The sequence below is a fragment of the Ostrea edulis genome, chromosome 4 (assembly GCF_947568905.1).
Source record: "Ostrea edulis chromosome 4, xbOstEdul1.1, whole genome shotgun sequence".
Lineage (NCBI taxonomy): Eukaryota > Metazoa > Mollusca > Bivalvia > Ostreida > Ostreidae > Ostrea > Ostrea edulis.
Window position 1 is genome coordinate 58,953,456 of NC_079167.1, and position 27,154 is coordinate 58,980,609.

General features: G+C 33.3%; 4 protein-coding genes across 5 annotated transcripts in view; 2 read left to right on the plus strand and 2 right to left on the minus strand.

The window, feature by feature from the left end:
• Positions 1-16, minus strand: part of LOC125667963 (actin-binding protein IPP-like) — a 5,763-nt gene extending 5,747 nt beyond the window's left edge. Inside the window, exon 1 of the mRNA XM_048901675.2 lies at positions 1-16. This exon is cut by the window's left edge and continues 71 nt beyond it. The gene's annotated coding sequence lies outside the window, so the exon portion shown is untranslated.
• Positions 17-547: 531 nt separating this feature from the next.
• Positions 548-1,997, plus strand: LOC125667972 (charged multivesicular body protein 5-like). Its single transcript, XM_048901689.2, has one exon. The coding sequence runs from the start codon at positions 655-657 to the stop codon at positions 1,318-1,320; it is 666 nt and encodes a 221-aa protein (XP_048757646.1). The 5' UTR covers positions 548-654; the 3' UTR covers positions 1,321-1,997.
• A 2,612-nt stretch (positions 1,998-4,609) lies between these two features.
• On the minus strand, positions 4,610-14,185 carry LOC125667974 (ubiquitin-conjugating enzyme E2 S-like). The gene is made up of 5 exons (XM_048901692.2): positions 13,916-14,185; positions 9,329-9,476; positions 7,551-7,741; positions 6,611-6,747; positions 4,610-5,569 (listed from the first exon to the last, which is right to left on the minus strand). The coding sequence occupies exons 1-5, from the start codon at positions 13,922-13,924 to the stop codon at positions 5,428-5,430; spliced, it is 627 nt and encodes a 208-aa protein (XP_048757649.1). The 5' UTR covers positions 13,925-14,185; the 3' UTR covers positions 4,610-5,427.
• A 188-nt stretch (positions 14,186-14,373) lies between these two features.
• Positions 14,374-25,782, plus strand: LOC125667975 (ADP-ribosylation factor-like protein 6-interacting protein 1). Of its 2 annotated transcripts, XM_048901693.2 has the most exons (6): positions 14,374-14,458; positions 16,756-16,895; positions 18,167-18,283; positions 19,884-20,001; positions 21,071-21,155; positions 21,880-25,782. In XM_048901693.2, the coding sequence occupies exons 1-6, from the start codon at positions 14,423-14,425 to the stop codon at positions 22,002-22,004; spliced, it is 621 nt and encodes a 206-aa protein (XP_048757650.1). In that variant the 5' UTR covers positions 14,374-14,422; the 3' UTR covers positions 22,005-25,782. The 2 variants fall into 2 exon arrangements, with proteins under 2 accessions (XP_048757650.1, XP_056019178.1); XM_056163203.1 differs by lacking the exon at positions 21,880-25,782 and having other exon boundaries at positions 14,378-14,458; positions 21,071-21,467.
• Positions 25,783-27,154: the final 1,372 nt, after the last annotated feature.

A 27,154-nucleotide genomic window follows, 5' to 3' on the forward strand; every position in this document is an offset into this window, starting at 1 on the left:
ATAAAGATTACTAGAGAATGTTGGATGTGTCGATTTACCAAAATAGACCCAATTGAAATCGAGATATCTAAAAGGATATCAAATATGCAATATGTCGATCTACCCATAAACCTAAAGGAATACAAAATACTCCAACGGACATTTATATTAACTTTCATGATATTCACCATGATTTTTTATAATGCACTAATTTGTGCAACCAAACACCCCCCCTCCTAACTTTGATTCATCAAAAACCTCCAAGTAAAAGGTGAACCAACCATATTAAAGGTTGGATTTTTTTTTTATTTACTTATGGTATAATTGTTACTATAATGGTCATATATTTGGTACCTAATTTGCTTGGGTAATTTACATGTACGTGTATTCTGTTCTGTGCAAGATTTAAAATTGTTTCTGTTTCATATGATATTTTTCTTGAAGAACAGTGGGCCGTGGATATTGATCTGAATAGCACAGTAGTTAAAATATAACTTAATAATTCTCATCTAAATTCAACTGAAAGTGTTTCACGTTCTTTTATATTCATTTTGGGTCCTTTTGTGTACATAGTTGCACTTATATTAGGAAGTTTGGAGAATTACTACTTCCGGTAGAATTTTTGACGCACTTGCACCTGACAGTTTGTAAAAGGAGCCCAAATAATCTGAAAAAATGAACCGTCTTTTTGGAAAAGGTAAAGAAAAACAACCACCACCCAATCTAACAGATTGTGTCAATAATATTGACAGCAGGGGTGAATCAATGGACAAAAAGATCGGAAGACTAGACGCAGAGCTGAAAAAATACAAAGATCAAATGAAAAAGATGAGAGATGGGCCATCTAAAAACATGGTGAAACAAAAGGCTATGCGAATTCTGAAGCAGAAGAAAATGTATGAAAATCAGAGAGAGAACCTGATGCAGCAGTCATTCAACATTGAACAACAGAATTACGCAATTCAGTCATTAAAGGATACGAAAACAACAGTTGATGCTATGAAAGTTGGGGTGAAAGAATTCAAGAAGGCTTACAAACACGTGAACATTGATGGCATTGAGAATTTACAGGATGATATGGAAGATTTAACGGAGCAGGCAAATGAAATTCAAGAGGTAATGGGCAGAAGTTATGGCATGCCTGAAGTTGATGATGATGAGTTGGAGGCTGAATTGGATGCCCTGGGTGATGACCTTGCCCTGGATGAAGATTCTTCCTACCTTGATGATGTGGCTTTACCTAGTGTGGCTACAAGTGAGCCAGGAGCAGACAGCATGAGGGAAGGAAATGTGCCTGTCGATGAATTTGGACTGCCGCAGATCCCACAATCTGCAAAGTAGAATGACTGACAAAACATTAATATCTATCATGTTAACTTATTGTGATATGCACAAGATATAGCGACTTTGTCACTTAAAACATAGCTTGAATATTATTGTACTATTACTTTTCTTTTCAAGTGTTTTAGGTGACTATTGGATATTGATATATGTATAATTTAGAAAAACGTGTGTGATGCACAACAGATATATGTTCATGAAAGTTGCATTATTGAATATCAAGTTATGTAGATATTTCCATTTCATGTTGTAAACTAAATTCGATATAAACCTTTTGCTGAAATGTGTTTTAAAACTCTAAAACATTTTATATTCCTGATTTGCACAATTTATTGTATCATCAGTTATATATTTTCTTTGTCTATGAGAGGTTTTTTATATAAATTTTACTGATCAATAGAAATTTGCGTGCCAATTAATTGTTTGGTTATTTTTTTCTTCCAACAAATGAATTTGTTTGAAATGTCTTTTTTGGAAAAATGACCAGTACATATGCCATAAAATACCCAAACTCGAGTTTAAATTCTAATGAATACAAGTATGTAAGTGTAGTATTGGCTGAGATATCAATATTTACAATTCAATATTCACATCATCTTTGTTTCATGCTTTGTAGTAGTTTTTCTGTGACCATCCTGCATTCATTAATGAACAAATAAACATTCTTTTGAAGGGTATCTTTGTTCTGCTCTAGCTTCCAATAATTGGTAGAGTTTAAAACTGAACACAAAATTCATATATGTGCATATACATGGAGTCTGTACATACAATCTACCGGGGGTAATTAAAATCAGACTTCTTAGATTCGTGCTGTATACTCTGCATAAGAAGTAGGGGTTGTGAGCGTATCTTGGGATCTGATTTTAATTAGATTGCTGTACATATATATAGTTACATGCTAATTTAGATGGAAATAATCTCAAGACCAACTGGAGCATTACCACCTGTCAGAGATCAGTGTAAAGAGATGGGGGTGGGGTGGTTTTAAATCAGACTGGGCCATGACCTGTCGTATGCAAGGATCCATAGGTAGAGCAGATTCCAGTTTACTTAAATCTGCCCTGAAGAGAAGGGTGGGGCCACAATAGGAAATTAATTTTTTTTAAAATCTCTTGACCAGCTGGTTTGTGATTAGTTGTATTTTTATGCAAACATTTTCAGGTACTGCATCTTCACAAGTTGAGGGTTAATGATTCATTACCTCTAGGTAACAAATCAATAACCCTTGGCTTGTGAAGATCGATCGATAGAGGTACTGCAGATTGGAAACTTCTTCAAATCACGACCCCCATCCGTAAGATGGGCCCAAATAAATTTGACATGCGCGTAGCAATTCAGTTAAAGATCTCTTCAAATAATTGATATCTTCAATTCTTAATTATTGTGTGCAAAAATTGAATTGTTCATAGCATCTATTATTCTGCTAAATTGATGCACTCTATAATTGTTGCTCTTTTCAAATAGATTGATCTCAACAATTTAATTGATGCATGCTACAATTCAGTTGAAGAAAGCAATAATTGAATGTGCGTCTCAATTCAATTAATGCATAAAATTATTCAAATTTTGCTCTTTTCAATTGATTTAATAAATTAATGATATCATAATTAATGATCTCTTTAATTGAATTGTTACTCTTTCTACAAAAACATTGTGATTAATTAAGATCTATTCAATTATTAAAGAGATCATAAAATCATTTGTACCGAACTTCAAATTAAATTTTGCGAGCAATAATTCCACCACATTGATGTGTGCATCAATTGATGAGAGCTATAATTGAACTGATGCATGCATCAAATATTACTCTCATTTGAATTAATGCATGCATCAAAACAATTATTGCTCTAATCAATTGAATTAATTACGTGTGCATGAATTCAATTATTGCAAGAATACAAGTTGTCAAATATACATGCATCTCCCCCCCCCCCCCCCCCCCCCATGTACTTTGAATTCAAATTTATTTATATTATTACCTGTTGTATTGGGGGTGGCTAAATCCGAAGCTCGGTGCCCTAGGCCTATATAAATTTTTTTTTTTTTAAATATCCAAAGAATAATGAGGGAAAAGTATCTCAAATTAATATGCAAGCATTCTCATGTTCTGTTGATTCACTGGTTATAGAATGATCCCTGGGTTTTGGCCATTCAATGGATTTGAAGTTTTATAATGGAAACAGCAAGAACATTTTAGTTGATATTTACAAGAACATGTATAATTGATATGCAAATAGTAAAAATTCAAGATTGTTCAGACACACTGACTTCTGGAACAGAATACGGGCTTAAAGACCCATCTCATGACCCTACGAGAAAATGTAGGTGGAGCCTAATCTAAACAGATGTTATTTACCTGGAGTGGTCAGGGTCTACCAAGGTGTTAATTTCTATATCCCATGGCACTCAAAGAAATACACAGAGACAGAACATGGTAGAAATCTACCTGTCCATGCTTTTTTTTTTTATAGTTTTGATGTACACAGGACCTGTCTCAGGGACCTCTGCAGAGTTTCTGTGGTCATAGTGTTTGAATAATGGTTGTATTCCTAAGGGTAGCTGACACACATTCTATACCCATCCCCTCTTTCTCTCTCTCTTACTTGCAGTCATTGACTCAATAATTTCTGTTATAGATATAGATATCATAAATTGATGACATAAATTATTTCAACAAGTTTTAGAAATTGTGTAAATTATTGATTGATTTCTGATTGTGTAATTTATAATACATGTATATAGAGTGGAAAAAATTACAATTATATTGAAATTGCATTGTTCAGTGGTCTTTTTAAAAACAAATGAATTACGAGAAATTAGCAGTTGTGGACAGGTCAATGCTATCAAAACTCAGGTATACTGGGCTTTCTCAAGATCTACAGAATGCCTGTAGGTACTGGCTGTTATTGTTATCAAAACATCTCTCTGGGGTAGCTCCAGACTACAGTGTATGCACCTGAGATATATTGTTAGACGTTTGATTGACAGGCAGCTTACAATTTGGAGGTGTTAACTTAAAATTTGGTCTTTAAGTCAATGTTTTACATGGGAAATTACAACCTCTTGGGTGAGCAATGTAGCCCATAGGCATACTGTAATTCTTTGACATTTCTGCTTGCTTTACCATGCTTTGAACTACACTTCATAAGATATAACATTTGTGTTGTGCACTGTACCGCTGAAATACTCTCTATATGAAATTAATACATTAAATTCTGTATACATTGAAGATTGCAAGATTTTCTGGGACAAGGTCATGACTCCTAATTTTATACATAAAACACATCTATGACTGTTTCCTGACATTTATTTGACATATATTATTCATATATATTACACAATTCTGGGACAGAGAATATCACAAAATGTTCACAAAGCACATGCAAGAGTAAAATAAAGATAAAACATAAAAGTAAATAACATTTATAAAATAAATAATCTATCGTACACATTTAGAAATAGAACTGTTGTTTCTACAGTGTCAGAATGTAGTATACAGACTAATGGCATTAAGTTCTAAAATTAAATCAATACTCAGTGGTACTTTGAGCACCATTACAAAGACATGACCCACTTCAAATAAACTTTCACTCTACCTTTCCATAGAATCTAGGCAATGATGTCTTTGTAAAACAGGGGCAATTCATTGTAAAAAGGGATACAAAATGGCATATACAAAATATCAATTTTGGTAAAAAGAATTTTGCTATTATATCCATTTTTCTGGCATTTGTATGATACGGAACAAACTTAAAGATGCAACTTTTCTAAAATATGTCAAATACACAAGAAACAGAAGCCGACAACACTCTCATGACAAAAATTGAAAACCACCATTCTACATACATGTATATGGTAACAGGTTCACTTTCAACATGTAACTGGGGATAGTTTAACTATACCTTAAATATCATAAATATATGTACAATACAACTAAATTTATATTCACCGGTATGAAACTACCCCCAGTGTGCAATTTTTATGAACCATGACAAGTGCGATATGAAAATGAAGCTTGCTGTTTCAAACAACCTTGCAATGAGTCTGTAATGGAGATGGATGTGATAATTAAGTCTCTGAGATGTTGACACTCCCTAATACTATCTGTCATAACCGCTTTAGGACCTTTTTCTTTTCTTTTTTTTTCTTGTCCAACACATTTTTGTCACCAGCGTGTTTCTTCGCCATTGGTCCTTCCTGTCCGTTTCTGCTGGACTCCTCCAATATACCTGCTGTGTCTTTTGAAGTTCTACAAATACACGTACAGTTTTATGAATAGTATTGTCATGGTTTTCCATAAATTAAAAAAAAACACATACCAGTAAGTTGTACTATGATGCCCCAATTAGACATACATGATTTTTTTTATTTCATAGAATCATTTTTTGTGATATCATTTGACTTACACATCATTGCAAAAGGACTGTGTTTCCAGGCTATTTGAAGATGTGATGTCATAAAATGTCATTTTCATACCCCTTTTCTTTAATACATTATACAAAGTTTGCTTGAGCATGTGTCAGGGAAATTTTATGTTTGTTTTTTCCGTGGATGTACATCCTTTTGAATATCATTAGTAGATATAAGATAAGACAAGGCACAGTTAAGAAGTTCTTTTCTTGGGCAAATTAGAGCACAACTAAATCTGTCATAGCATGGGACAATACTAAAAGGGCATTAGCTGTCAAAGTCATGTTTGCCAATCATAACCAAAAGGACTTAAACTGTTTTACAGTACATAAAAATCACCACTGACACATTAAAATTATACCTCTTACTCAGTATTACTTCATTGGCATATGGACTATGGATATTCATTTAATTATTGGTATATCAGTGCCAAAGCACTTGATGACTTAATAATATAGGGTTATCAAACTTATATGGGTGAATATTGGCTACAGGTTAACAAATTTGCAAACATGTGAGCATATTTTTATACCCAACATACAAGTTCTTGAACTCCTTTATCATACTGATTACACTTAAACATATTTCAATTGATATCTGGTCTGTCATTTTTGTATACAGCTAGAGTGCAATAATGTTAACATGTACCCATAATATTTGGTGCAGATCATATTATTTAGCTAAAAGTTGGTGTTCAATATTGGCCAACATATTGATGATTAAAATTCTCAGGAATTTAAGTATACTCATTCCTAACAAATTATGAGCTATATAATGATAAATGAATACTAAATTAAGCTCCTGCTCCAGATTTTCTTTGAATTTGAACATGTTTAATATGATTTCTTTTCCTGCAACACTCTAGCCACTCAGAACTTACTTTGGAGGTTTTGCATGTATTTCGGTGTATAATTTTGCTCTCATGGAGTAGTCTTCATATTGTTCCAGCAAAAGTTTTCCTGCTTCTTCATTTAATGCAGACTCAGGATTGGGTACAATTAATAAGCACTTTATTGTCTGAAAGGAACAAAAACACAGGTATAAACAGGGTATGGGCCACATCCCTCATCTGAATCACCATGGACCATATTCAAAGATTATATATATTCACATGTAAAACTTTCATCCTTATTGTGGCCCCAACCTACCCCCGGGGGCCATGATTTTTACAAACTTGAATCTGCAATATGTCGGGAAGCTTTCATGTAAATGTTACGTAAATTTTTCAGGCCCAGTGGTTCTTGTCCCTGTTGTAGCCCCAACCTACTCCCGGGGGCCATGATTTTTACAAACTTGAATCTGCAATATGTCGGGAAGTTTTCATGTAAATTTCAGCTCTTCTGGCCCAGTGGTTCTTGATAAAGATTTTTAAATGACCCCACCCTATTTTTGCACTTTTGTGATTATTTCCCCTTTGAAGGGGACTGTCAGAGTCCCGGACATTGCCTTTCATTTGAACAAACTTTAAAGCTTTTCACCCAAGGATTCTTTTTACCAAGTTTGGTTTATATTGGCTCAGTGGTTCTGGAATAGAAGTCGAAAATGTGAAAAGTTTACAGATGGACAGACAGACGGACAACGGATGATCAGAAAAGCTCACTTGAGCTTTTCTCTCAGGTGAGATAAAAACTTTCAGATATCACATTGGCCATATAAATACTACAGTTTAACAAATGCATCTATGAAGTGCGTGTGAGTGGAAAACCTTTCAATACTAGTACATGTACATTATTACACAGAATATTCTAGCATTGATCATGATAATTCAATATTTGGTGTAAATGAAAAGACGAATTTCAACATCAAAGAATAATACTTACCAATAAAATATGTTTAATCCCTAGTTCTGCTTTCCAGTCTTTTTTTAATGTGTTCACACAAATTTCACCATTACTGGCAACATTAGGGTGAAATATTTTTGTTATAAAGAATCCTTTTGGAGGTTCAGATGGAAAATTCTTCCCTAGCACAAGTTTCATCCGAAATAATCCACCTGCATATGGAGTCCCAGCTGCAAATTACAGAATAATTAATGAATATATTTCTATATCTTGTAAGCAGTGCATGCTACAAGACTTGTAGTCTCACTTTACCATGCCCATTACATGATCAATTAATATATCGGAAAAAAACCCAGAAATCCCTTGGATTCAATATTTTGAAACATATTATAATTGATTGTTCATATATAACTTAGACTTTTAAAATGGTTTCACAAGATTTTTTACAATATTAAGTATTGAAAAAGACTCCAACAAAATTTGTGTTCCTGTCATGCATAAATCTTCTTAAATCATTGACTTTGCTAACTCTAATTTTTATGACATCACAGGAGGGTGGAAATACCTTAAAGGTCATACCCGAAAGACCTCCAACTTTCACTTCTAATATTGGATGCTTGGCAAAGGAAAAGTCATTATCTAGGTTACACATTACTGTCATAAGTTTGACACAATGCCAGGACTGAGAATCATCACTGCCTGGCCTCCTACTTGTAAAAAGAGTGACCCCACCACTAGATTACCACATGGAATATGTACACCAAGTTTGATGAACCTAACCTTATGAGTACTTTTATTCCTTCATGATTACCCATGAAAGTATGATGTTGAGAAAAGGCACAAGCATCTTCTTCTCACTATGCACAGCTCAAAATTAACATGTGCCCGTCAGTCCATGACTGGTTATAAGTCTGGCGGACCGATTGACATTTGCTTTAGTCAGTCCGATGGGACTGGTAAATTTTCTAATATGCAATTTTTGAAAACATGCTATGGAATCTTAAACACACATTTGGCATCCCTCTGTAGATATCAGGCGAACCCGATTTTTTAGTAAATACAAATCTCACATTTGATAAATGATAGAATATTGTCTGAGACATATCTGACAATTTAAATTCTATTATTATATTTTTTTAACGTTAACGAAATATGTTTCATTATTTCTGGAAAACTCTGGTGGACTGGTAAATTTTTATGTGGACTGGTTGAAATTATACCCTATTAGTCCGGCTGGACTGGTGGCATAAAAAGTTAGTTTCCAGCACTGCTATGGGGAACATGTGTACCAGGTTTGATTATCCAAGCCTTATTAGAAATGTTTTTATTCTTCCCACAAGGTGCTGATGGATGAACAGGCAGAGTATAGACAGAAACACTGCACCATACCATTATGATGGTTGAAAATGTGTATTAAGTTTGACTATCCTAGCCTTATTAGCACTGTTTCTAATACTTTCTATCTTGGTTTGTGTCTTCTAAGTATTGTTTTTATCTGACCCACTAAGTGCTAACAGACAAAGAGATGGCTGAATGTGTACCAGGTCTTAATTTGTGCCCATAAAATATTACCCAATGTCAGATTAGCTTGACCTTTGACTTAAAATGATGCTTCTTCCTCTCATCATTTGGAACATGTGTACCGAGTTTGATGATCTTAACCTTATAAGTACTACTTTTATCTGACCCATAAGCTGCATCTTCCCAACCTGTACGATCTACAAATATACTACTTATACATGTCATAAGATCAAATAGTAAAGTTAGTTCTAAGCAAATTGCCATTATTCAATACTTTAATATGTCAAATGACTCACAAGGTCCTTCAATTTGTGCTTGTATATCGGTTATATCTTCTTCATTTGGAAATATCTTGATGCCTTCTGGAGGATCATTACAAAGATCGGCTATTTCTTTGGACACTTGACGAATGATTTGTGGAGAGAGATTTTCAACATTGGAAAACTGAAATAGAAATTGTTTATGTTAAAGTAAAAATCAATATTAATAACAAGACTAGCATACAAGTGCATTTATGTTTTCAGGGGTATCAACCATGCTAGTTATGTTATGATATTCCATGCACTATGCAGCCTACATGACCTCCAGGAAGATTTAATAACATTCTGGTCTAGTTCAAATACTGGTAAACTTCTTTGCCTTGTTACCTACTTTATTTGAATTTGAAAGAAATTCGCATGTCTGCTTTTCTTCAATACTGTGCTAATTCCTATCCTTGTTTTTCATGAAGTTTTTAGGAATTTAGACCAGTGGTACATAGGGCTGAAACGATACGCCCCCTTCACGATACAACACATATTGCAATACTTATGCCACGATTCAATACTTTCAATATGATACAATTTACAGAAGAAACCAATAATAACATTGAAGAAAACTTTAATTACCAAGATTTAAAAGCAAAATGTTTCCAAATTGCCAAACGGTAAGGTGCATGTTGGCTCTGTAGTTTAAACTGATAAAGTTCATTATTTTCATAAGACTCAAGGCAAACAACAGTCTGAACGTTATTTGACGTTATTTTGTTCCTCATGCATATAAAAATGATAAGCATACAGGTCAAGTCTGATGTATTTTACTGACCCAGTTTGTAATAAACGTATCGAACCAAAAATCGAGGCATGAATTGAACATTGAATTGAGGATTTATATTGAACAAAATCGATATTTCGGTGAATCGTTTCAGCCCTAGTGGTACACATCATATTTTTTTAAATTTTGCAAACACAGTGCCTTTCTTAATTTTTCAAGTCACAAAACCAACTTACCCTTCACAAAGCAGACATTCCTGAATCTAGTGTGTTTAAGGAGGTATGCTACACCAGAGAAATTTGATGTAGATGAAAAGTGGAGGACATGTACAACAATATTTTGAAGTTGAATTTTTTCAAATTTACTTTATTTTGTCAAAAAATACAGTTTTAGTAGAAGATAATGTGAAAAATATTTAAAACCCCTGCTGGACTCGAACCTGCGACCTACAGTTCAGCAGTCGGCATGCTAACCTACTGAGCTACTCGTCTAGGTATTCAAATTGAAAAGGAAAAGTCAAATATTGCTGGTATTGATTTTTCCTCCATGTTTTTAAAGGAAGTCAGCCATTATGATGATGTAGAGTACCTCCTTAAATACATTAGGCCAAAATAAACAAGATGTGTATGTGAAACACAAATGCCCCCGATAATGGCCAGTTCCAAAGATGGCCAAGGTTACAAGGACAAATATCTTGGTACCCGTAGAAAGATCTTGTCACCGAAAATGCTCACGTGTAATATGAAAGCTCTAATATTTACGATCTAGAAGTTATGACCAATGTCAATTTTTTAAAAAGTAGGTCAAAACTCCAAAGTCAACATCACAATGTCAACAATGTTGGTACCCATGAAAAGTTTTTGTCACAAGGAATACTCATGTGAAATATCAAAGATCTAACACTCACTGCTCAAAAGTTATTAGCAGGGTTAAAGGTTTTTAAAAAGTAGGTCAAACTCCAAGGTCAAGGTCACAGGGTAAAAAATGTTAGTACCAACGAAAAGGTCTTGTCACAAGGAATGCTCATGTGAAACATCAAAGGTCTAGCACTTACTGTTCAAAAGTTATTAGCAAGGTTAAAGTTTCAGACAAAATGACAGACAGGACAAAAACAATATGCACCCCGATCTTCGATTTCGGGAGCATAAAAATTAGGGTCGGGGATAAAAAATAGGGTAGGTTGAGAAACCAGAACCAAACAATTATTACATTTATGCTTCAACATTTACAAATAGGTGTCCATATACATGATCATCAGAAACCTCTCTACATCACTAAGCTCTCTCTCTCTATATATATATATAGCATGATTCTATCTGACCCACAAAGTGCTAACAGACAAACAGATGGTAGTAAGAATATATATCAGGTCTTAATATTAATACTTTTCTACCTCGTTGTTGTTTGGACATAAAACGTCAGTTTTATCTTGACCTTTGACCTAAAATAATGCTTCTTCATCTCATCATTTTGGAACATGTGTACCAAGTTTGATGATCTTAACCTAACAAGCACTACTTTTATTTGACCCATAAGCTGCATCTTCTCAACCTGTACGATCTATAAATATACTAGTGTAAGTTAGTTCTAACAATAACATGGTATAGTTTTAAATAGATATGTAAGTATGACATTTGTAAAAGAATTATGTGTTATTCAGTATGCCTTGTCACTTATTGTTATTGATTTATAATATGCATATTCTTTCGTTTGGCATCTCTTCTCTTCATTGTTGAAATCATCTCATGTTTGTCTATTTTAGACTTTGAATTAGCAGTGATTTTTCTACATTTTTTTTACAAGGGTCCTGTGGCTTTTGAATTGGGAAAAATTGTCGACATTTCAGTCAAATTGGGAAAAATCAATTTTATCGTAAATAAGTTTTAAAATCATATCAAATGTTATATTATCTTTATTTTAAACATCTAATTTTCTTTAACCTTCTAAAATTTTCAATTATTCTATCCAAATCATAATTCCCATAACTCTTTGTTAAGTCATATGTATATATATAATTCACATCGAATATTTATATTTTTCAAATACATTTTTCTTTTATAATTTTATTATTGGGAAAAATGCAAGCTAAATTGGGAAAAAATTGACAATTTTTAGGAGGGGAAAGGGCCGAAATTCGGACCAAAAATGGGCCTTAAAAATCACTGATTAGAAATAAAGTATTTTGTTATTCACCTAAAAAGATTTCATATATAAAACTAATACGATTTAGAAGCAACATTTTTACTGTTAAACCAATTCTCACACTCATGGTCTATTGACCGGTCAACAGTTTACGACCGGGCTATAGTCTGCTTTATTTCTATTCGCTATGCAAGTCACATGGTTCTCGGTCTGTTGTTTTGCTTTACGTAATGGCGAGGTTCTATTTATGAGATGGAACGCAGAACAGAAAGACGAAAAAATGTAATTATTGATTATTAATTAGGATGTTATGTAGGTTTTCTTTTAAACTAGTGGATGCGTTGATAAATGTATACATTGGCAATTTCTCTGTAACGTAATGTTAAAAGTTCAAAGTCAACAAACCATGTGCATCTAGTAAAACATCCTAAAAATTGAAAGTGTATAACAAAACAGTTATAGACTGTGTCCTCAGACAACAGCTGCTTTGTTTGACCCTCAAACGGATCTGTTGCCCGAAGCCATAACATACCTGTTCTCGGGTCAAACAAAACAGCTGTTGTCCTCGAACCCAGTCAATAACTGTATACTATTCTATGACATTTGTGTACCTCTTCTACATCAGCTAATATGTATAAGACTGTCAGGCACACAACTATTGAGCACCATTCTGGGAATTTCTATGTAAATTATATTCAATTGTTGTTATCAACAAGACATTCATTCATTTTGACATGAAAATTATAAATAGGTCATTTACTGGCAAATAGCGGATATGGACAACAGGTGCCTAACAGTAGAGCAAATACATACTGCCACTAATCAAAATCAAACCATTTCAATATGAAGAAAGACACTCCACCTGCACAAAAACTTCATAACAACTGTTGCAGAGTCAATGTTGTACATGCTGGTTGCAAGTAGTGAAAACATTATCTCAGGGACCTCTAGAGGAAAATCTGTATACGAATAAATACCTATTATATCTTCCAATAGGGGCAGGGTTGGAAATTACAGCCCATCTGAGATGGATCTATTTCTTATGTAGGCAGGGATGAATTTTCATACTAAGTTTACTAGCTGCAATAATGTAGCCCTCTCCAATATAAATTTTAAAAATCGGATAGTGCTACATTATGGCAGCTGTAAGTTTATAAACATACGCCACACTGGCTACTCATGGGGACAGGCACAATATATTGCCAAGGACAGAGCTAGATGGAGACAACTTGTTGAAGCCTTATGTCCCACCGGGGACGAAGAGGATAATTAAATTAAATTAACACTGGCACTCGTGCTAATTTTATCAGCCAGTATACAACAATTAAGCTTTATTTGTACATTTATTTATGTACAATAATAAAAATAAACACCACCAAAGTGAAAATCAGGAGTGTCACTGGCAGATTTTGAACAGGACTGTAACTTTGAGAGTAGTCAGCCCTGCAACTGGCTCATAATTCAATGAGTTTCCAACCCCTATAACAGATGTACATAATGTTTTCTTTCATACCTGAGTAGGGTGTAACTTTAAACCTAATTTACTAGTTGAATTGAACCGTACATAAATGCAAACATCGAGCTACGACACACATTTCAAAATATGAATTTTGACAGCTTTGGGTTACCCGACTTTTTGGTCCTGAAATCGTGATTTTAGATACTCCTCACATTCATTATTTTCATTTTAGAAGTCACTCTATACTTACTGATGACATTGCTTATACTATTTGAGGTATTTTCTTTCAAATCTATTGACTGTGTTGTCAATTGGTTTGAATATACAAATTTCGAAGTTGACCTAATTTCAAAGTGTCGAGGATTCACGTTTACACACGAGATGTGTTATGGTGAAATGTTCGTGAAATACGATATAATCAGTAATTAATTACATTGATTTCCTGTATAGAATTATCACTGTTCCTAAACATTATTTATGAAATAAGAATATATATAATATTTATTTTCATTGCTAAGTCATTTATATTTTATTCTGATGCACAATGTGTCTTCGTTTGAATACAACTCTAACATTGTTCCTTTAAAATTATTTAATACATTGAAAATCTTAAATATCTGTAACTGTTAATTGATACATAAAACTTATAGTATTCCTTAATCTATATTTTATATTTTCCGAAATTGTCAACGATCGATATAACAAGAAAAATAAACTGGTACTCCTTTAAACTGGTGACAAGCACCTTGGAGGAAAAATGGAATATCAGAACGAAAATAGTTCAGATACTGAGGTAACTTGCACAATTTCATGGTCCCCGAGCATATTTTATATTGAAAGCAATACGCATTAGGCCTACTCAATGAGTTGATATCAAAGTAAATCGGAGAACTTAGTATTTTGACGATGAGTAATTTGATATAATGTCTCTATGTTAATTTTTATTATAATGAAATATATTTGTTAGGAAATTCATCGTTGGATGTTGATATATGAACTTATAAATATGTTTATTGTTGAGATTTTTGTTGTAAACTTAAATCTTAGAAGAGTGAGTGACTAGTTAAGTCAAAGTGAAAGTAGGGCATAGGGTTGGCATATTATCTTTTATATCTAGAGAAAATAAGTATACAGAATAACAGTGATATATAATCTCAGCGAGATTCGTCGAGGCTGGATATTTAGGCTGATGCCTTCTCGCAAGAGGCGTCAGTCCAAATATCCAGCCTTGATGAATCTCGCTGAGATTGAGAGACAACACCCACTTCGCTTCACAAACCTTCATATTTTGATTCTGGAAAACTTGTAAATACCAAAACCGTTGACGGTTTATGCTCCCACCGACTTTTCAGCTCAAATACGCCTGGATTTACATAAGAGACAAGATATTACTAATCTATGCATCTGTTAACTTGTAAGGAAATCTACACTTGCTCACTATTGATCCATTTTTACATGTGGGGAAGTTTTTTTGAAATAATAAGTTTAATAAATATATTGTTGTTGATATCAACACGATCAACAGAAATATGTCAGAAAGCTTTCTGAGAAATAAAATGCATGTTAATTTAGTAATTTATATTCCAAATTTTTCAACTTTGCATTTATTTATTTTTTTCTACTGACAATAAAGGTAAATATTTGGGTTACTCATAATTTAGACCTGGGACAGAGAATGTGAAAGTGAATTAACAGCAAGTTGTGGAAATAACAAATCTTATTAAACAGATCCAGGCATATTTGAGGCATCACTGGTTCTGGCATTTACACATTTTTCAGAATCAAAACATGAAGGTTTGCAAAGAGAAGTGGATTTTGACTATGTCTGTCCACTTCTGTATTGAGAATAAAGCTCTGGAAAAAGTCACATTTTGATAAGTGACAAGATAACTTCTGATTTCAATCAGTAAAACATTCCAATTAATAGTCTAAAAAAAACTTTGCATCTTTGCATTAACACTTTTCAGTTATAAGAAAACACTGGCCTTCATTAATGTAACTCATTTGAGAAGTGACTATTGATATAGCCTGGAAATATAAAAACTTGTAGCATTTAATTTGATTACTCTTTGAAAGACACACCCTGCAAACTTCTTTTTGTTAAAGGGGTATAGACATTATTTGAGCTGAAAATTTTCAAATTTTTAATGTTTAGAATGTTTAACTACGGTGTTTCTAATGGTCAGCAAAAATTTGAATGTCAGTGTGCCGAGGTACATGGGAGATAGAGAGCTCACAATTCTTTGTTACATGTAAACAAGGCTCGTGACATTATTGGCTATTTTTGCATTGAGCATAAAACCCTTTGCTTTAGTTTGCACCAACAGCAATATCATTAGAGCTTTAGATTTGATCATATAAGCCTTGTTCCATTTTTAGAAACCTCTGATGATCTCTTGAAATATACAGGTAAATGAACATAAATTTTTAAAGGTGAAATAAACTCTAATGATGGCATATGTAGTGAACTGGGTAATTTCCTCATGTGACATTGATGTTGTCATCACTGAAAGTTGTTCTGATTACTTGCAAAACAAAGCAATTTCATATATTTATTTAATATTAGTTAAATCCATTGTGCCAGAATTATAAATATATAGAGAGAATTATCAGAAAGACATATCTAGCAAACAATTGATGACCCTGATCCAGAAAAATAGAGCAAACTTTCCAATTTATCATATATATAATTTGAGTTTACAATTACGAAATGCCTTGATAATGCAAGTCTCTTCACAAAACAGTCAGTGATATCTGTACATTATAAAGAATTTTTTAATTCAGTATAAACAGATTTCACTGGATACATATGCCTTTAAACTGTAAGCCTGTTCAGAACAAGACAAAACTAACTGAGTGGAAAATCATCACACTCACATAATAGATTCTTGAAAATGCAGCTTTACCTTGAATAGTCTCAAAAGTGGGTGATTTTTTTTTCTTTTAAAATTAGGCTGAGTTTTACAACGGAATAATCTAACAAGTGTATTACAACAATCTTGAATAAGCATGCTTAATAATGGGAGGGAAACATGGTGTGACTGACTGTTGACATTGCTCACTGAAAACTTGTGATTGTATTAATTTTAGAACCAGGCCATTAGACTGCAGCAGATGAAGAGAGATTTGGAGGGTTGGAGAGAAGTATTACTACCATTAAATGGACTCTTGCACTGGGAAAAGCCATATTATCCTGCTATAATAGTAGGAGTGAACAGCTTTATATTTGCGTAAGTTTACTATGTTGAATTTGAATTATGATGTTTGAAATTTGATGTATCCCAACTCACATTGATACTTTAAAATGTTTGCTTATTTTGATCGTAAAACCATTTCAGTTTCTGATTTCTTTTTGTAAAGCTGCATGTTTGTCCGGCATCTGCAATTTGTTTACCAATAGTTGTGTTACTAATGGAACAAATGTGGAATTTATCCAACCTTTGTTTAGAGGCAAACCTACTGAATATATTCCTCTCAGACCGACTAAATGCATCCTTCAATATGACCTTTTAAGTATTTTGTTTATTACTAGACTAAGTTTCTGTTGAACTATTTTGCAAGAAGTTTTCAAACTTATCCAACATACTATATAAGCCTGACAGATTTCTACTATGGATGACTCTCAAATTCTCGAAGTCCATGTGACCTCCAATAAACTTTTTTCAAAGATCCAGAAATTGGCACATAAATGATGAGGTTTATTAATTACTTTGTCAACAACTTTCATCATATGTATCTAGGCATCCTACCAACAATATGCTCATGTTTTGTGGGTAATATTGAAGTTTAAAGACTTCACATGTAATTTTAAAAAAGACAGAAGCAAATAATTTGCGTACGAGTATCTTATTTTCAATTCAATGCGATTAGAATACAGTAGACTTAGCCTATCGCTCTATATCATTTTATTTAGTGCTATTACACTGTAATAGTATGTGGTCAAGATTGGATAGATGAGCTGTTAATATAACATGTACCGGGTATATATATTATGTAAAGTCCTTCATCAGTATGGGCTTTTTCAGGGACAATCTTGTTTTATACTTCTGCTGAAAATAAGAATGTAGCTTAGATATGCAAAGCAGGAAAATGATGGATTTCATTGCCCCTGGGGATAGTGATACTTTTAACTAATACTCAGGTGACCGATAAGGCCGATGGGACTAGTGATTCTTATAACTAATACTCAGGTGACCGATAAGGCCTGTGGGCCTCTTATTTTTCATTTAAATCCTTAAAATGCTACATCCTATCATGATATAGTGATGCTTATACATTTATTCAGGAATTAAAGTTTCCTGCTAATAATCTATCACAGATCATGATATGAAAAGAAAAGTCAGCAAAAAAGTTAATTCTTGCTTTCGTAGTATGATGAATAATATCACCAATACTTTCATTTCGTTTAATTATAGTATATTTATTTGATGTTGTGAAGACATTATGGTATTGTGCTCTCTCGAATAAAGGCCCTGTTTTATATTGTGTGTTGTGTTTGTAGATTGATATGGTACTTTGAGCCGTCAGTCCTCACAACCTTTGCTCTGTTAGGATTGGCCATCAGCCTGATTGATTTCCTGGTACCTATTATTGGTCCAAATATAGTTACAGCAAAATGGTAAGATCAGTGATTCATTTTGGCGTCCTGCATAAATTATGTATTCAATTTGCCGTGTGTATCCCAACAGATGCATTAAATTTGGAAATAAATGTATGGTGTTTTCAATTTTTGCCAGTACTTCGTACGAAATCTGAGCTTCATTCAGAGCATACTAGACACACAAAATATTCCAATTGACAATAATAATAAGTCGTAACTTTCTTGATCAACGTATACTGCATTAACCCATGAAACAATAATATATGACATTATGGTGGGTAGACAAAATTGTAGTGATGCTACTGAAAATGTTTTACAAACTTTTACCTAATCAAGGAAGGTCAACCATTTTTTGCAAAGTGACACAATTAATAACCACAGGTGAAAAAAACAAACAAACATGGAGTCCTCAAAGTCAAACATAGATCCAGTTTGTGAAACTGAGGCAGAGTTTGAGAAATTCTAAAGGTTAGACCATTTCGACAGAAATGGCCATTGTTTGAAAGAATAAAGTTTTCATTCATTGATTTTAGCATGGGACTCATTATTACATGAATGACTTTAAGATTACAAATTCTTGAAATGTACAGATAACGTCGTTAATCCTGTAGCATACAAGCTGCGTTCTGATTGTGAATCAAGGGCATGTGACCAAGGTTAGGGTCACTGAATATTTAGATGTTGAAATACATGTCATTTTACTCTTGTGCTTGAAATAATCTTTAGAATATATGGTGTTGGCACTGTATGCTATGATCTTGAATCAAGGTCATGTTATTAAAGTAAAGGTCATTTTGATAATTATGGTCAGGACCTTGTTGCACAAAAGTTAGTTACTAGTAAATTCAACTGGTTAATGCTATATAAATCTTAACGAGTTAATTGCAAGTTCACTGCCAAGTTTAACCAAACTTTGTGCAGCTGGGTCAAGGCACTTGCTAGTGACAGGTAGCCTTTGTGTGAAATGGCTCTAATTTTAGAACAAGTTTTCTTATTATTTGGAATAGCAAGGCGCCAATGTGCAATGTCACCAAGCTTATGGGTGAAATCAAGTTTAAGCTGCATGTAATAATTTACACAGCTCTCCAGTATATAGTCATAAACATGTAATCTTGTTTTTGGAAATAGAATTGACATATAATCCATGGCTTGCAATGATGGGGCTTTGGGGGATTTTTCAGGGGGTGTTGGGTGTTAAAAGCAACTTCAAATTTCATTGAAAAATCTTCATTGTTGCACATGTCTGGCACAAGATGTTTAAAAGTGACTACTAAAAAAGCCTAGGCATGTAGTCATCGATCCACCAATCTTTGATGAAGGTTCAGGGGTGCGTTTTACAAAAGAACTTTCAACTTACGACCAACTTTACATAATGGAATTCTCCAGTTTATTGTAAGATCATTCACTCCAAATGCAAAATATTATTTAAAATTGTTGAGAATTAAGCCTCAGAAAAGGTTTACTTCATTCATTTAAAGCAATAACTGTGTAATACAATTTAAGACTTGCAACTTTGTCATAAGTTGTTTTGTAAAACGGGCCCCAGGATTTCTAATTCACTGTCATTTAAACATATATGAATATCAATAATACATCGACTTGCCTATCTGATATACAGGACTAGAAAACAGGAGGAGCAGTACAGTGAAATCTGTTGCAGACTACTGAATGCCAAGACACATTTCCATAATGCCAAGGTTACAATGAGCTCACTGAAAGCAGAAAAACCAAAAATAGTAAGATTTGTGGATTCTTCATTTCATTTGTTTTGAAGTTTATTCGCATGCAAGAAATATCCATGTGATTTGTGAGTACGTTGTTTTTGAGCATATTTGTATTATGAGCCCAATCTCATTAAAACCAGATCCTGAGATCCGCTCACTACGATTGCTACACTAGGATCTGACGTAACCCCATATAGGGTCACGTCCGCATGACCTTTCGTTAAGCCAATCAAATTGACCCTGTCAATTTATACCAATGATAATTTTTCTCCCATGAACCTTTGCGTCATTATTTATGTTGGAGATGCAATAAAAATGGCTGCGCATTTGACAGACGACTGCACACCTGTCAAAACATGCGATTTAAACAACGTCTGTATTCTCTGCGGGTTTTCTTTCATTCAAACGCTAAAAAATCCTGATGGAGTTCACAATTCAAGGAAAATGGCTGCGATTGTTTGGTTTGAAAGAAAACATATCGCAGCTAGATTCGACGTCACAATGCACCGTTTACGTCGACTGGCGTTATATTCCTCACCTAATTTAAGTAAACCATCTTGAAAACTATTAAAATCGTACCCATCCCTATTCATACATAAATCGGAATTCACAATTAATTTAATTTGGGTATATTTCATATCGTACGTTTTATTGTTTATATGAACGGAATAGATTGGGCATTATTGCGAAAGTTTAAAATTCGTTATGCGAGAATATACTATACAGTGTGGAATAAACTTCCTGGGAAAGAGATTACGGCAATATGTTTACGAATTGCCAGGAACCGCCTAAATAGCCATCATTGTCTGTATGGCGCAATCTGACTGGCTGATAGTTCTCTTGAATATTCCAAGCGAAAGGTCATGCGGACATGACCCCTTATGGGATTATGTCAGATCCTATTGTAGCGATTGTGAGCGTATTCTAGGATCTGATTTTAATCAGATTGATTATGAGCCATTCATTTTATTGATGCATATAAAGCTGTATATATTAGCTATTACTTGACGAGCATTAGTAACAGAATGTTAAGTTGTTTGTTTTTGTGTGATTGACATTTTATAACTGATCTCTTCTGCAGTACTTTTTGATGGTGATGGGAACTTTGATTGCCCTGGCCTGGCTAGGCAGTTGGATGGACAACTTATGTATGACCTATTTTCTGGGTAAGTTCTATGTATTTTATGGTGCAAAAAGTTCCATGTATCAACTATTAAGAATAGACATTTTAATTTCCTTGTGCATTACTTCTAGAAGTTTATGTTTGGGAGGGGATACATCTTTGGTAAAAAAAAAAAAAAAATTTCCAGGAGTGGTCCAATATATTATATTTGGGTGTTACACTAAAATTTTGATGAGTTTATATTTGGGAGGCAGACTTTGGGTCCTCTCCTCCTTCTCTACCCCTTTCTCTGGATGTGCGACTACAATGCATGTGATAAAGTAAAATATAAAACATTATGCTTAGGCTTCTCACATATGACATGATTATCATGATTTCATCAATTGATGTGAAGTTTTCAGTAGGTGGGGGTTTTTTTTTGGGGGGGGGGGGGGGTGTGACAAACAGGACTTTCTATCGTATATTCTTGTCTTATTTGTTGATAAGGGAAGAAACTTGCCAATATTGCACTCCAGCAGCAAGTTAGAGGTTCATAATATTAGTTACTGTGTAGAGACATACAAACCGTTGTAATGATGTCATAGAAACCCCCCAAAACCACTCACCATAGACGTAGACATTGTTCCTGCTGATGATGATTACTATTATGTTACTTGTACAAAGAATGAATGCATGAGGATTTCTTTAGCCATCTGTCAATGCTTGTATACCCCACAGCATCTCCTAACATGTGTGTTATTCTAAAATCAGTTTATTTTTTTCTGTAGTGAACCTGACTCTTCTGATCCCAGGAATAAGACAGCATGCCGTTCTCCAGAAATACTTGGCAAGATTTCTTAATGTTTTGAAATCCTTCATTGGGAAAGGGTCCAAGAAAATGAAATCTAGCTAGGCACAAAGTTTTCGTCAGACACCAGTAGTAGCGATCCCTCTTGAATGCCACCAATAGACCAATTTTTTTCATGTATCAAACATTGTGCCATTGTAATTCCAGTCTGTGTTCTGCCTCTTTTGCTTCTGCAGCAGAGTACTGTATATATGTAAACAGTTCATGTATTGCCAGCTATATGCAAATTTTTATTTGAATGAATTTTAAATGTTGTCCTTTTAGGTCTATGCATTTACTGTATGGTTATATTTGCAGGGTTTTTTTCTATCTGAAACCCAAATGTGCTGGCTAATGAATTGTTATTTCTTTGTGTGAAATCCAGTCATATTGTATTCTGCCAATACTCATAGATATCACAGTGATTGATCATCATATACTAGGTAGCTCATTTCTCTTCTTCTTGTTTTCCTACAAATCAGTTTTCTTGATCTTTTCAAAGACACAGGGATCATTATCTAGTCTCTAATTTTGAAAAATGGGTGAATACACATTAACATTTAATGTTTACAGTCTTAACTTGTATAAATGTTTTGCATTATGCGTTATGAGCAATCTGTACACATACTTCACAATTAATTTTGATATAGTTTTAAATATTCCATTTATCTGATTATTTTTGGCAAGATGCAAAATAAAAAAAAATTCTTCTGAGAAAATGAGTATTGAAATGGAAACTTAAAATAAGAATATGATAAAGTGTAGAGGGTTTCAAATTCTCCTTTTTTCAAACAAAATGTAATATTTCATTCCAAAATGTCTCAATAATTAGGACATTAGTTGCTAAATTGGAGTGGTGTAAATTGTAAATAAAGTATAAAATACATTATTGGCTACATTCTCTCACCAGACACAAGCTTCATTTATACCTCTATCAACGCATGGAACTACGTGACAATATAATCACATGATATAAACAATCATTCTCGTTTCCTTTCCCTTTAAAAATTCTGGCAACAAGTGATACATCATGCTCTTTTTATATCCCACTGGCACTGTGTTAAGTAATTTTTTACCATTTAGCTGTTTGTCTCTTATTTTACAAATGTTATCATATTTTTTACAGCCTTTCTTACTTTTGATTTCATGTTTACATTAAATCTCCACCATGTGAATGTCCTACATATTACTAAGTGCTTCCAAATTTAGGATCAGAGAAAGGCGATTTTAAACAATTTACAGTAAGCATCAGTTTAATTGCATGAAAAGCATCTCATAGTATGACTGAATATTTAGTCCAAAACATAAATGTTGGATATTAGAAACTTTTCCAAGATTTCTGTATATTGAGCGTTGACAGAGGTATAGTTTGAGTAGCGCACAGAATTCTGGGTAGAGAATGTATTGGCTAGATAACAAGTACCTGTGTCGCAAAAAAAAAAATGGTTTTTTGATTAAGTGTGTACCTTTGTTTACATTGTGTGCCTGTGCCTTTGTGCAATTAAAATCAAAATGTACAAATGCTAATTTAAAATGGTTCTGATTTATGTTTGACTGAAGTCTGTATGTTCTGATTAAAGTCACAATAAATAATATAAGACTGAAATAATTTTAATTATAACCCACACAATGAAGTTGTAAAGGGTATAATGTTTTTGACCTGTCCGTCATATAAATAATATAATACTGAAATGATGTTAATTTACATATAGGACTAGTATAAAACTGCAAGGCTTAGTGCTTATGCATATCAGGTATGATTAAATAAGTGTTCAAAGATATGATTTATTTTTTAATCGACCTTGAGTTTTAAAATTGGATTTATTCTATTCACAAGCTTCATTGCATTGATGAAAATCATAATTATACTATGGTAACTTGTGTTTCTTTTTCAGCAAAAGTTAACAACCAAATTTTAAAAATGTGATTGTATGTGTTAACAATGATTCATTCATAATCAATACAAAGCAGTCTTAAATGAATTAATTGATATTAGTAAAAAGTGTTCCCTTACACAAATCATACCCAATGGGCATCCAGGGTTTTAAGTAAGATAACTGATTTCCCATAATGGTTTGATTTTTCAGCATCATTCAATTTTACTTATCCCAACTCCTTTGTTAATAATACCAAAATTAGATGATAGCTAAACTTTCCAATTATGGTATTTTGAATTTTGTTGACATTAAATAATTTTTAGGGGTATGGAGCTTCTATAACGGTCAATGAAGGAAATTTGATCCTGAGAATCTTGCATTACAATCAATTTCATTTTGTTTAGTGTTATTTATTATTTTGTGTTGTTATGGTGGTGTTAGATGCCCTTATTGTTAATATTGTTATTTTTATTAGTGTTCTATAACCATGATAGTTTTCTAGATGTTGGGACCTGTATTGATATGATTATGTATTGTGTTGAAACTGTGTGTTAGTTTTAGTGTAATCAGAATTGCACCCCTTTTTTATATGCAAAATATTTTGTACTGGAAAAAATTACTTCTGTTGAATCAGATATTCTGACAAAGTTTGTGTTGCTTGCATTGTGCTTTTTCATTTCAATGTAAAAAAAAAAAATGTCCATTCTGTAATATAATTATTGATTGGCTCCTAATTGGAAGTTTGAAATTTGCTGTTGATAGGCATTTTTTATTAACCGAATAAGGAAGCTGGAAACAGTTCTGTGACACATAACAGATGTTCTGAACTGAATTCACCATTAGGAAAAATGTTATTACCATGCCCATATCATTTCATTTCTGAATTGAAAAAATGCTGTAGTTGCCTACCTTTATTTAAATCTAAAAGTGGGTGATTGTTTGCTAGAAGTTTCTCTGTGTGTGGTGATCAGTTTTGTGAATGAATTGTGTAAATAAGCCACTTGTTAGAGTGATTGCAAGAAAATCACAAGAAATTTACAAAATTTAGATTGTATACACTCTGGTTTGGGAGTGAATCGAAGATTAAGAATTTATGATTCTAGAAACAGTTGGGTTTTTTTTCGGTGGAATAATATTCCTGAATTTTGTTTGTTTACTGAATGTGCCTATGTCGGGAAAAACACAAAACTGTGAAAGTGAGCAGAATATAAATTTCACTGGTTTATGCAGTTCTTTGTGATGTAACATTTACCAATGGATATGCTGATTGCTTTGTAGAAATGATTTGTATGTGTTTTTGTGTAAATATATATATATTTCTTCAGGGATGCAGTATAGAGATCCTATACAATTGTTGACGGTGTATATTGATGTAGTACCTATGCCTGTATACCCCCTGTCCTTTGTAGTGGAATAAGTACATTCAAGCAGTACAAACATACAGTTTAATGTGTATAAAATGTTTGTTGAAGAACAGGTTTGATACCCATCTCCAGATCTGTAAGAATTCCTTTCCTTTGGGCTTTGTCACATTGTATACAAAGACATTTCCTGTCCATAGTATCGTCATTTTTTGATCTATGATATTAAGATATATCTGCAAGTATTTACTGAATGTCCTCATTTGGAAAAGAAATACTTTATAAATATAACTGATCCTAAAGTATACTTTGAAACGACATTTATTTCTTAAATCAATAAAGCGTGTTACCATAGAACATGAGTAGGCTGATCTCTGAGATATGGAAGCACCTGCAGAATGAACATAAGTAACAATACATACAGTTTTTGTAGACATATGTATCCATAAAGGTGTTAATTGTTGTGTAAAATATTTGTAAAGTATTTGTGTGTTTTCATATTTAGCTGCTTTTATACAAGCTTTTGTATACTGTACTTCCATTTTGTCAAATCAAACCTAAATGCTGCAGAATTTCTTGTAATTAAAGGGTCCTCCAGTATACAAATGTTGTTATTTTAAATTATGTTCAGCACACTTGATTTGTCTACACTGACCACAAAGTGTACGCCTTTCCGTATTCAAGTGCAAAGATGTACACTTTTTGGTGTACACCATCTACACCCTGTACAGGGCATGTGTTGGTAAATGCACTGAAAAATTCAATATGGCTGGAAAATGGTGAGATGAAAAAAGGAGTATAGCGCACTTGTATTTGGTATGCAATTTCGCCTACATAAATACTTTTTTTTTTTAATATCATTTTTTACAAATATTCTGCTATACAATGTCAGTTTATACTTGTGTTTACCCAAATTATTTAATAAAGATATCTATATGTTGATAGTATCTTTATTTGATAAGCATAAACATCACCGTGATTATATAGAGTATATAATAGATGTAACGTAATGGGCCTAAAAATTGGGAACTGTTGCAAAAGGCCACCCTAATCCAGAAATAAAACACTGAAATTGTTTTACTTGAGAATGACTACATAAGTCCATTTGAGGAAATTTGGTTTAAGGTGACCCTCTTGCTGAAAATGGATAAAATATGAAAAAATCGTTCTCAAAATTTACCTTGAGATTTAGCAGCCTGTCAAACGTTAAACCTTTAAACTTACATGACTGGGTGGCCTAGTGGTTTAGGTGCTCCGTAATCTTACACTTAACGCATACATTCTGAGTTCAAGTCCAATATTTTCCCAATCTATTTTTTTCTTTTTTTGGGGGGTCGTTTTCTTGAGGGGGTGTTATAAATGTGATACATATATTATAACAAATATTGGTCATTTTCATCATAACTTCCAATATTTGCAAGTTACGACTTAAAGAAATGGAATTTATTCCGAGATCACTGTAGTTCCATTTGTTTACACTAACATGTTCCTGTGTGCACAGGATTTTCAAACCGTAATGTGGCTGATGAAAACAAATACTACGAGAAGAAAGGTACAAATGCACAGCATGTAATAAGTAAAAATAGGTCAAGGGAGGAAAAGAACTGATACAGTATGACTTCTCAAAGGTAAATATAAAAACTCATGTATACTGTCATATGATATTTAGGCAAAGCTAAACACTCGAATTATCAACCAAAGACAACTAAACTGATGAAATCTATTAAAGGTGCTGCAGTTATGTCAGAAAAAGACTGAGTTAAGTGTCATATGTAAAAGGGTTGTTGTGTAATATAAATGCACCTATGAAAATATTGTACTGTGAAAATGGTTTATTGATTAAAGAATGACTCATATAAATGTCAGTAATGCTAGACTGTGGCAGTTATTTATCTTGGTTAATGAAACATCAAAAACGTTGGCCTTATATCTAAATATAACATGCCAGTCTATTATTGGAAACCGGTGTTTTCCATTT